This window comes from Solanum lycopersicum, chromosome 8 (assembly GCF_036512215.1).
Source record: "Solanum lycopersicum chromosome 8, SLM_r2.1".
Taxonomy (NCBI): Eukaryota; Viridiplantae; Streptophyta; class Magnoliopsida; order Solanales; family Solanaceae; genus Solanum; species Solanum lycopersicum.
Window position 1 is genome coordinate 35,526,582 of NC_090807.1, and position 13,195 is coordinate 35,539,776.

The 13,195-nt window shown below is 35.7% G+C and overlaps 1 protein-coding gene across 1 annotated transcript; it reads left to right on the top strand.

Annotated features, from left to right (window-relative positions):
• Positions 1-12,059: 12,059 nt before the first annotated feature.
• Positions 12,060-12,714, top strand: LOC138337925 (uncharacterized). The gene is made up of 2 exons (XM_069288365.1): positions 12,060-12,484; positions 12,537-12,714. Exons 1-2 carry the CDS (start codon positions 12,060-12,062, stop codon positions 12,712-12,714), a joined length of 603 nt encoding a protein of 200 aa, XP_069144466.1.
• Positions 12,715-13,195: the final 481 nt, after the last annotated feature.

Genomic DNA, 13,195 nt, shown 5'->3' on the forward strand with positions numbered 1-13,195 from the left:
TTGAAGGAAGCTTATGAAGGTGAATTTGTAAGACCTTGTGATCTTTAATCTTACTTAAAATATGATTGTTTATACTTGATGATGATGTTCAATTGAAATGTTACATGTGATTAGGTCAAGTAGGTGATGGAATGATGAATGTAATTGAAATGATGTGACTATATGAATTGTGATATTATGATTAATGTATGATAATATAAGATTGATTTTGAATCATTTATGTGCCTTACTATGATATGATGATGATGGTATTAATCTCACAAATGAAGGGTTGTAATGAAAGGATATTTTCATGCAATACCTAATGAGCTAATGATATGATATACAAAGGATTAGTCTCCTATGGCCTATAATAAGTTATGATGATAAATAAAGGATTAAGGAAATTTCAAAATGGGACTTTATCTTATCACCAAGCGAACTAGATATGAGATGTGTCCCTTCCTAATGTGGGAAGGTAGGTTCACAATGATTCTCATCAGATAGAGATTACAATGCCATTGTGCATAAAGAGGGTCTCAAGTATGTCTCCTAGTTCTTAAACTATGTTTTCCCCATTGGAATACTAGCTAGTGGATCCACCTATAATGCTACGATCATGTTTCGGTTCTACCTTGGCAAGTAGACCACCTTCTTTCGATGTGGGGTTTCATGACACCGAATACCACATTAGATCATTTGGTCTATGTCGGTTAAGGCAATTATTCGCAAAAGTAAAATTAAGTGATGATGATGAGAACTAAATATGGTGACTTAAGGGTTTTGACTTAGTGTAGGTAGGGGTACGAGACTCTATCCATACATTGCACAAGTTGGCCTTGAGGGAAGTCCTAGGAGGTTGTTCATATTTTATTATGTATTATGATATCATGAAATGTATAATGTTTACTCTATATGAAGTTACTCTTATATAATGTTGGTTACATTGATAAACATGGTATTGGTCTAAATTGCTATATGTGGTGATGACTACCTATGATGATATCTGTTTTGAATCAAGGCATTACTTATAATCTCCTATCTTGTTTACTTGACCGTGTGGGTTATGGGGCTCCACATGAGAATTTCAATTGTAGGATTTGGATGGTATTATTGGTAATGGTCTTGTATGTTGATGATATGACTTATTGAACATGAAATACTAATTTAACATTATGATGATATTGTTCTTGTTTATGAACATGTCTTTTGTCGTTGTAATTCTTATCTTGTATATGTTCTCTTGTATGTGCATAAAGACTTTCAAAATTCCTTAGCATGTTTCTAAAGAAATGGTCCCTTTCATACATGTCTTCGAAAAATTGTATGTCCATATATCCATACTTAGTACAAGTGGTGTGCTAACCCATATTTCTATATTTTCTACAAATATGCAGGTTCCGTCCATTGAGTTCGTAGGAGGCCAATAGAAGAAGACTATGACTCTTCTCTCCAAGTATTAGTAGGTCCTCATGTTCGAGGATGGTACCTTCTATATGATTTAGCTTTGAAGTTGTATTATGATAAATACATTGTTCATTCCTTTATCATTTGAATATTGCTATATTGGTGTATTGACATTATATTGGGTATGTCCAAGATTTGTACTTGTTTAGATGGTTCAATATGAGACGAAGTATTAGACTAATTCCTCTCTATATTATGTTGTCTAAATGAGAAGCCTATGTATGACTTCATGTGTGAGGAGTCTAAGTAAACTCCCTAGGTAGTATGCGAGAGGTCTATGTAAACCACTATATAAATATGTATGAAAAATTATTAATTTTTCACGGTCATTAACCTAATAAATGTAATGACGAATCCTAAAACACTAATCTTAGTCTTCTCCGAGGAAGAGGACATCGATTATGTCTATGAAGTGCTCCCCGATCGTGACAAACTTTGTATTAGAGCATGAGGTTAAAGAAATCTTAGGATTGATGTCTCATTGAACAAGGTTTACATTGGTTCTTGTTCATGGGTGTTAAGCGTACCACACTTATGAATGAGAGGTTATGTGACGTTTAGGATTTCAAACTTATTGGTAATCTTAGAAGTCATGACGTGTCCTTTTTCTTTTAATCCTTTTCTACTGGATATAGGATATGACTACATGACGTGCAGCCGCAAGGAGAGTGGAGGAAGATTTGGCTAATGCGGGAGTTCCTCCCCTAGGCAACCAAAACCGTCCACAAGACAACCAAGTGCCTCATCAAGAAGAAGCACCGTTCATTCCTCCACATATGACGGATGGAGAGATAAGGTCAAAATTTTTTACTTTGGCTCAAGCTATTACTACCCAAGAACAAGTGGTAGCCACTCAATTTCAATCCATGGAGGCTCAAGCAAATATGAAAGTTAGACCTTGTGTTCAACAAAATGCTAGTAGCACGACTTCCCACTTGAGAGACTTCACTAGGATGAACCCTCCTATGTTCTATGAGTCGAAAGTGAATGAAGATCCCCAAGACTTCATTGATGAGGCCTATAAGATTCTCTATACCATAGGGTTGACTTCGAAAGAAAAGGTCGATCTAGCTTCCTATCAACTCAAGGATGTAGCTCAAACGTGGTACACCCAATGGCGAGATAATAGGTCCTTGATAGGGGTACCTATCAATTGGGAGGTGTTTGGAGGGAATTTTCTTGATAGGTTCTTCCCTTGGGAGAAAAGGGAGGCCAAAGTGGAGGAACTCATCAACCTTAGTCAAGAAGGTATGAGTGTGCAAGAGTACTCCTTCAAGTTCACCAAATTGTCCAAGTATGCTCCTTCCTTGGTGTCTAACCCAAGGGATGAGATGAGTCTCTTTATTACGGGAATTTTGTTGAAGATTATTATTCAGAGATGCTCCATGACAATATGGATAATTCTAGGTTGATGATGCATGCTCAATAAGTTCAGCAAACTCGAGTCAAGAGGAAGAATAGGGAGTTTAAGAAGGCCAAGGCTTATGAGGGAGGTACTTCCAAGGGTAGGCTTTAGATTCAAGATAAGCCTAAGTTCAAAAAAAGGGTTTCCAACCAAGTTCCTTCCATCTTTCATAAGGCAAACAAGGAAAGGGTATCTATCCCTAAGTCCCAAAAGGCTAGAAGTGGATATTCCCCAAGTGATAAATCAACTTGTTCCAAGTGTGGTAAGAAGCATTGGGGTAAGTCCCTAGTTTGAATGGGCAATAACTTTGTTGTGGAAAAGAGGTCCATAAGTTAAAAGATTGCCCGAATCTGAGAAGTCAATATAAGGGGATTAGTAGAGCTCATTAAAGTTGTCCTACTTCTAAGGCTCCAAAGAGGAACCTCTTTTATGCTCTCCGCTCTAGGGGTAAACAAGAAGAGTCCCCCGATGTGGTCACTGGTATGTTAAAAGTCTTATATATTGACGTTTATGATTTACTTGATCCTGGTGCGACATTGTCATTTGTAACCCCTCTAGAAGCTAAAAAGTTTGATGTTTTACCTGATATTTTGATTGAACCATTTTCAGTTACAACCCTAGTAGGTGACTCCGTTATGGATAGAGAGTCTTTAGGAGTTTCCTATATATTTGCCCAATAGATTTACTTGGGTGGATTTGGTAGAACTTGATATGTTTTTTTTATGTTATTATGGGAATGGATTTGTTGCATGTTTGGTTTGCTTCAATAGATTTTCAAACAAGATTGGTAAAGATCTATTCTTCGAAACTCCTCCATTGAGTCGTTCCCATAGTGAGGGAATTTGTGAAAGTCTTTTTGGTTGAATTTTTTGGAATTCCTCCCAAACGGGGAACTTTTTTTGGGATGAACTTATTACCTGATATGAATCCCATTTCAATTCCTCCTTATCGGATAGCTACGGACGAATTGAAAGAGTTGAAGGCTTAACTCATAGATTTACTAGATAAATGTTTCATTTAACCTAGTATTTCTCCATGGGGAGCTCCGGTGTTGTTTGTTAAGAATAAGGATAGGTAAACTTGGATCTCTTCCTTTAAATCTCGGGTACTTAGGCAAATAATTTTCTTAAGGTGACATTGTGCATTCAATGGTCTTGATTTTTCCATTTTGTTTCATTATATTTTTATAGATCATGGTATTTTTTTACGATCATTAATTTATTCTTATACTATTAATTGTTTCAGTAGTACATTCTTTAAATATGTTATTTATGTTTCTGCAGTATTATTGCTATGAGTATTTGTTAGTATATTTTAAATAACAAACATTAATTGATTATCCAGGTAAGTTTTCTCTATTGGAATGTATGAAGTTACAATAAAAAAAACTTAAGAATCTCTAATTTGTTCATCAACAACGTCATTTCTTTACATACAAGGATAATATCAATTTTTCTTCGGGAGGGGTGGTGGTAGTGGGTGGTTTCTTTTGGGAGGGAAGAGTGAAATATGATTTTTTTTTTAAAAATTATAAAAGAAACTTTTTAAGAAAAGGATGGGGAATTGTCGGGGGTGTATGTGGAGGAGGTGGGAGTAAGGTGAAAATTTACTTTTATAAATAAATAAATAAATATAAATATATATATATATATATATATATATATATATATATATATATATATATATATATATGTATGTATGTATGTATGTATGTATATGTATGTATTGGATATTAATACTTGAATCTATAATTTTTAATTTACATAAATAGTTTATTATTGAATTTTTGTCAAGGTGAAATATTTTATCTAAGTGAAATGTCATGTGTCAAGGTTTTTTAAAATAAAAGAGAGAATGCATTATACACACCACAGGTGTGTTTTTTAAACAAGAAAGTGATAATTTAGGTATGAAACTCACATTCTTAATAGTTTAGGTATGAAGTTCAAAAAATATGAGATAGTTTTGGTGTGTTTATGACACTTATATCTTTTTTAATCAACAAAATCGGCCATAGGTCTAGGCTATGTGTGTGTGTGTGTGTATATATATATATATATAGTAAAATAGTTCTCGCTTTGCGCAGGAATTTAATACATGAAATGCATAAAATAATCATATTATATTATTTATATTTTACTAAAAGTGGGAAGCTCCAAACTTCAAAATTGAACAATCACTTTGAACTATATTAAATTGAAATCTAATTAAATAGTAAATTCAATTTCATAGTCATATTTTACTTATGTAATGAAGAATTAAAAGTCCAACCCTTTTAATTTCTAAATTAATTATATCATTGTAAATTCCCTTATTTTGTACTAATTAGTGCAAGCTTTATTCACCTATTAAAAATATTTGATTTCTATGTCATGACTCAGACCGTCGTGATTGACACCCACACTACAACTCATTGGAGAACCACTACTAGCAACCAACTAAGGGAATAAACCTAAAAAAATTAAGACATTTAAGTTACGAAGGCAAGTTAAATAACAAAAGACAAGGTTTCATTACAAAATAAAAATCTAATAACTAACTAACCATCCAGAAGATAACCTAAAACATCAAAGTCAATGTACTAAAACTAGAAATGATACTATGTCTAACAAGAATTTATAATGACCTTTCTCCCACTAACTAAAACAAGGTTTTGGACAGAAATGGTGGCCATAGACTAAACAGAATTTCATGGAAGCCCGAACGATGTGGCTCACCCTTGAACTCAAAGCGATCACCGATGTTCTGAGTGAGGTCTTTCAACAGTCGGGTGATGAAGATGCCCTGTATTCAACAAAGATAAGAGTAAATGCAGATTTAGTACACAACCACCGTGTACTGTCTATCTCACTAGTGTAACTAACATAAACAAGAAACTACAACATTATAATACAAGTATAAATATCAACATATTCAATACTATCATAAAAATCAATATCACAATTCACATGCTTCATCACATAGTTGGTCTCTAACATGGAACCTAATGTCAAACTATAAGCATGCCAGAAAGTGAACATTCAATCCAATTTTTATGACAAAATGTTGCAAACGATCCTAGTTAGCATGTCGAAACATTACAATTTGATCCAAGTTAGAGCATCAAAACGTGGAAGATGATCCCATTAACATATCAAAATAACATAACAGCATCACACACTCAACTAATGATTTCATGGTATCCATATTCATATAAAAAATATCAACATATAAGAACAAAATTTCGTCATGGATACATATACAAGTATTCCCAACAAAGCAAAACAAGTGTATATCACACAATCATAGAATCACTACCATCAACTACCTTGAAACAACTTAAAACCCTAGACAAATTGATCTTTCCCTTTTCAAATTTGTTCCTCTTCTTCATGGTATACAAATAACAATTTAAATACGAAAATCAATAAAGAAAAACTAAATTACGAAAAAAAACTAATAAACTATGAACTGTAGTTCAAACCTCTGACCAGCTAGTAAATTTAGGGTTAATTCCACCCAAGGATTCTTCAAGAAATCCTTTCCCATCACCATTAACCTATTCTAAAATGTTCTATGGATCGAAAAACAAATTCCAAAAGTGAAAAACTTACCTCTATATTCAAGACTGGTGGAAACAAGTTGGAATAGCCTAGGGTTCGTCTCTTAACTCAAAAAGTGAAAAAATATATAAAACAAGTTCGTCTAAGGGTTTTATTTACAATATTAAATATCGTTATCATGCTATATATGCGCTCATCCCACTATAGCGACGTCGCTGCAATGGCACTAATCCCGTTGCAGTGGCACCAAGTGAAATAGTGAGCTCGTCTTAAGAAATCCCAAAAACTCTTTAGTCTCCGCCTCGCCCGCTACAGCGCTACCCATCCTGCTACAACGGTGTCACTGCAGCAACAAGAATCCCACTGTAGCGGCACTAGGAGAGGCAGTGAGCTCCTTCGAGGAATTTCACTTCTCCCTTTTTACAACATACTCTTAACCTTACTACGCTCAGAAAGTGGCCTTAATGCCAAGATCTGTTCCTAGATAACTCTAAATTACTCAAACTCTGGAAAAGGTTGAGAAATTCCTAGTACTACAAAAAAGTTTTCCCGACCCCAATTTGCCCCCTTGGCATTCCTATAATGACAAAATTTGTTTGTTACATTTGTACTCCATAAAGTCTGAAGAAATTGAAGAGTTGCAACGAACTCGGCCAATTCGTATAGATAGTGAAAAACCTATATAGCCCTACTTAATTATGAGCACATAAAAATGTATGAAATTTTTAATAATTTCTATGAATTATTTAACAATGTTATTGTTTTTCTCACTATTTGTAGTTAGCTTCTTTTTTCATAATTTTATTTTTGTCATTTCTCTTATTTTTGTAACAACCCTAAAAATGAATATGCTAAGTAATGTTTAATGTGTCTAAAATGCCTACGATTAGACCAGGTTCACACGGATTAATGCGCGTAGAACCAGAACTCTGAATCCTTTCTATAGTCAATCCAACTAACATGGGGAGTTATTGGATCTATAAAAGGTTGGGTCCAACCATGTAGGGTTCTCGAATACAAAAATTTACTTGAGTGAGTCTTTACCGGACTTTAAAAGGGAAAATCTTAGGTTTGGAGGGTCTAGGGGTAAAATGGTCTTTTTTCAGACAAAGGGTAGTATCGTAATTACCCTAAATATATAGATAATTATTTAATCAATAAGATGGAGGGGAATTTTGGGGAGAGAGGGCCGAAAATTGGATCTTGAAGTGAAGTCTTGCTCGACCCGGGTTCGAACCTAGGTGGAAGCAATGAATTAAATTATTTTTAATTTAAGTTGGTAAATTAGTGTAATTAATTTATATTTATTATTTATTAGCTAAGTTAAAAAAAAAGGAAATCAGATTTTTAATAATTAAATAAAAACCTTAATTGACAAAGTCCTAAACTAGACTCGTAATCCTAAGAAACCTCTTCTCTCCTACACTCATCTCTCTCTCACGTCTCTATCACTCTCACTCACGATTCTCTATGCCAAATAACTTCAAAAGAACAGTATTGAAACCAAATTTTTTCAAACTTGAATAACTCACAACGAAAATATAAGAAAACAAACGAAATAAATCGCGTAGGCAAAGAGAAGTTTTTCCGTCGAGTTGGTGTTGACTTTCAGGAGATTTGGACGTGATCTTGGGTGATGTTTTTGGGAAGCAAGTCGAGGGTTGAATGTAAAAAAAGTTATGGGTTATCTACTCTCTTGGACCCTTTCCCAAGAGACCCCTAAGGTTCAGATGAATCAATTCCGAAAAACTAGGGTTGTTCCCCGTTGCATATCCCTGTCACTAGCTCCTATTAAATCATAGGTTGGTTATATTTGGTGGTACAAAAACTAGGGATGAAACGTGTTTTCTTGATGATTATTTATATATATGTATGTTCGGAATTATGTGACTTATGTTGATGTTTTTTCGAAATTATGCAAATGTGACTTAGGCTGCAAATGTGATTAAAATTTCCAGCATGTTGATGGTTTAATTTCGGCTAAAATTGAAGTTTAGGGGAGTTTGAAAATAATGTTTAAAATATGTGAGGTCAGTTGGGTGGAACCCAAGACCTCATTATAAGAAAACTATGAATGAAAAAAAAGAAATGTGAGGCGTGGGAATCGAACCCACGACCTCTAGGCAATGAAGGAGAGTAAAGAAAATGAAATAAAACAAATGTGAGGCATGGGAATCGATCCCACGACCTCTAGGTTGTGAAAGAGAGTTAAGAAAATGAAAGAAAAGAGATGTGAGGCGTGGGGATTGAACCCACGACCTCATAGGCAGATTCAAGGAGAAAATGAAAAGAAATTAAATAGGGGTTGTGGGGGTTCGATCCCTCGGCCTAAGGAGGAAATTTAAAAGTAATGAAAATAAAAAGTAAATGAGGTTGTGGGGGTTCTATCCAACATCCTGTTATCTCTATTAAGCGAAAATGAAGGGAAAAAATTAAGGGGAAAATAGAATGAAGGCATTGGAGCTCGAACATGGGTCCCCAAGCCGTATGGATCAAATAATGTAAATGAAAAAACAATGTAAGTGTTGTCCAAGGGAATTGAAACCGGGTTCCGTTGACCAAATTATGTATTAATACATAAGTCATACGTGAATTAAATATTCACGAATAATGTTGCCTACTTAGATCGACATCGAGATCTTGGCATACATACAAGATGCATAAGTCTTGTACCACATAATCTTAGGAAGATCTCAATCAATTAAATAAACTATGAACTAACCCTCATGACTTGTATGTATAGACCCATAAGTCTAGCATACGTCTAAAAATAAGTGAACCTAAGATGTAAGCAATGAAATGATGAAACCCTAGAAGGGTTTAAGTAAGAGTGTGAAACACACTAAATGTCCAAGTGCATTGACATATGATGAAATGAACAATTAAACGATAAAATGAATAAAGAAATGATGAAATGAACAATGAAATGATGAAACCCTAGTAAGGTTAAGTAAGAGTGTGAAACACCGTAAATGGCCAAGTGCATTGGCATATGATGAAATGAACAATGAAATGATTAAATGATCAAAGAAATGATGAAATTAACAATGAAATGATGAAACCCTAGAAGGGTTAAGTAAGAGTGTGAAACACAATAAATGGCCAAGTGTATTGGCATATGATGAAATAAACATTCACGTAAAATGGAGTGAGTAATTATGAAGAGCAAATGTGATAATGTTAATGGATATGGTGACAACATGATATGAGGCTAATGTAAAAGATGAGAGTAGTCTCAAATGAGCCTAAGTAAATGTTACCAAGATGTGCTTACCTATGAGATTGTAAAGTTCATGAAAAGACCAGTCTATATGAACACTCTAATGAAAGTATTGAGATTAAGACACTTAATACTAATGATGAGATAAGAAATCATCTATTGAGCTATGGTGTCCTCATATTAGAAGCCAGCTTTCATGGCGTATGAGTTTAATGTAATGGAATTTTATATTGAGCACCAATAGACTAGCTATGAGTGGTGTTGCCTTGTTTTGGGAAGGGCGGAGGTTCACGTAACTATCATGTGATGAGACTGTCCGGCATGTTGGGTATGGGTCTCCTTATATCTCCTAGTCTTCAAACCTAATACTGCCAGTATAGGGATCTGGCGAGGTTCAATTCCCATGTATGCTAGCATGTTTTTTTGGGTCACTTTGGCCGATGATACCACTAATTTTCGGTGTGGGAAAGACACTGGTTTTCATGATTCACATATGATCTATGTCGGTTAAAGTTAAAGTTCCCAATGAATGAATGAGGCTAGCCTCAAATGACGCACATAATGAAATGAATGATACCAAAGGTGTTAGGATAGGATGATCAGGAGGTGATCCTGACTTTAAGTAATGACACTAGGTCACTCTTGATCATTGCACAGCGAACCCGATGAAAGTCTTACACTACATCCTAGGTATAGTTGGTGTTTACACTAGCCTATGAAAGAAATGAAATAAATACGTATGAATGAATGAAGCAGACTCTATGTTTGCTAAATAAGGCTCCCTAGTTGAGGTCTTATATGTTTAGCCCTCATTTTGGGAAGTCTTGATGTCAAGTCCATGATTCCAAGGTCTAATTGCATATGAACGAATGATATTAAAAATGTTATGTGCTATATAATATATGTTATGTGCTATGTGTAAGATGTTATGGGTTGTGTGCAATATGATAAGTATGATGGTGCATCTTACTCTCATGGCATAACTTTCCTAATCCAAATTTTGAAAGCTCACTCACTTTCCTAATCCAAATCTGGAAAGCTCACTAACTTTCCTAATCCCAATTTGGCAATTCCAGTGACTTGACTTTCCATAATCATGTTATTAGGAAAGAGCTATTCTTACTCATGCATGTCCTTTGTGTGTGCTTTAATATACCCATGCTTAGTACAAGTGTGTACTAACCCTATATAACTCTACAATTTTAGGTACAGGCATAGGTGGACGCTAAATCTACAAGGTGACGCTGAAAGTATAAGGACGTGGAGCATTCATCCGGACTTGGTAGACCCTCATGCTTTCGAAGATTCTTGGCCATTATATTCTGTATTAGTTATAGGATTGATCTAGGGGAGTATGTTCCACTAACGTTTCTATGTTGGTTCAAACATTATATTGGTTCCATTTTGGCAAGTATACATTTAATGTTATATTAAACTATTTCTTTCATTTGATAATCTTAATGTTAGATGGTTGATGATGAACAATTATGAATCTAATAAAATGATTAGTATTTATGTTAAGAAACAAGAATTTTCAAATTTTCCACAAAAATTAACCTAGACAAAGTAAGAATAACGTAAGTAGGATTGTCTGCGACCTCAGAGAGGTCAACATCGTTGGTCTCGTCTGGGGTCTAGACTCGGGTCGTGAAAAAATTTGTATCAGAGCCCTAGGTTAAATTCTGTCATTAATAAGTTAACATCAATCACATTGGGTAGTTTCTAAGTCATAGTAGTGAAGTGCACCACTATCCAGGATTAGAGACTGCATGATGCGTAGGAAAAATTTCCCCGCTTCTGATCTTATTGTGTCTTTCATTAATGTCTGATTTTCTTGGTTTTATGAGCGTTTGTAACATCAACCCTTGTTGTTTTCAGATAATGAACACTAGGGGAGCAATTTGTAAGAGGAAAGGAGGAGCAACTACTAGGGACAATCAAGTTCCACCCAGGCTCTAGCTAAAGGAGTAGCCATGCCGATTAACCCTGCTGGTTTCACTGTTTCTAAGGTGAGGGAATAGCTTGCCCAAATGGCACTAGACATCACTATGTAGGATCAGGCCATGACTAACCAAGTCAACCGGCAAAATTTTCATAGGGAGAACCCATCGGTTTGTACCATGGATGATAGGATGAGAAGCTTCACGAGGATGAACCCTCTTATTTTCACTGGTGTAAGACTTCAGAGGACCCCCAGGATTTTGTGGACGAGGTGCATAAGATCTTGGTGTCTATGGGGGCCACAGATACTGAGAAAACAAAGTTAGCTTCCTATCAACTCAAGGATGTTTCACAGACTTGGTACAAGATGTGGCAGGATAGCTAAGCTTTGAGCGAAGTTTCGGTTACTTGGGAGCCCTTTAAGACAGCCTTCTTGGAGAGATTCTTCCCCAAGGAGATGACAGAGGTTAAGGTTAAATAGTTTATCAACATTATATAGGGTTCGATGACAATCAGGGAGTATTCCCCGAAGTTTGTGAAGTTATCCAGGTATGCCACCTCTCTTATGTCTAACAGAAGAGACGAGATGAGTAGATTCTTGACATGGATTACTGAGGTTCTCGAGAAGGAGTGTAGGGCAGATATGCTGCATGACAGCATGGACCTCTCCAGGCTTATGGTCCATGTCCAGCAAGTGGAGGAAAGCAGAAAGAGGAAGCACACTAGGGCAGGGAATTGGTCTAGGCAAGTCGAGAAGAATTTTTCAAGGATGAGTAGTATTGAAATCAGGGATAACCCCAGGTTTAAGAAGGGACTCTACCATAAAGGGGAGTCAAGTTCATCCAAGGGTCGCTATGATAGGAATTTCGAGTCCATAGTTAAGAGAAACAATGAAGTAGATACACCTCAAGAGAGACCACCATGCAGGAAGTATGGAAAACTACATGGAGGAGAGTGTGATAAGCACTAATGTTTGTTACAGTTGTGTCAGACCAGCTCACATGGTGAAGGATTGTCCAAATAGGAGGAGTCAAGAACAAGGGAAGGAGAGATTTCAACCTAATTGTCCAAGTGAAGAGGCTCCCAGGAGGCAACGATTCTTCGCACTCAAGTTTAGGGGTGCAGGGGATGGCATCTCTGGTGAAGTCTCGGGTGCATAGCCTTAATTAGTCTTTCATGTATTTGACTATATATGGTGTTTATGCACTAATATGAGGTTAATATGTTTGATATATCACGTTGGTTGCTGATTTGTATGACTTACATGTTTACTTATGTTGTATACTTTGATGAGACTTGTTTGGGAAATAGTTCCTTAGTCTATTAATGTGAAGCTGCTAGTAGGTTTCAAAGATGTGCACCATCATGTTTATATGTAAATCAGATATTCACCAATGGGGAGTATTGAATTACCTATGTAGGCATACATTCTATAGATGACTTATTTATTGTTAGTAAAGAGTAGTGTCATTCGGGGACGAATGTTCATAATGGGGGGGGGGATAATGTAACTACCCTAAAAATTAATATGCTAAGTAATGCTTAATGTGTCTAGAATGCCTACGATGATGTCGGATTCACACAGATTGACGCACATAGAACCAGACAACTATACCCTTTCTACAGCCAAGCCAACTAACT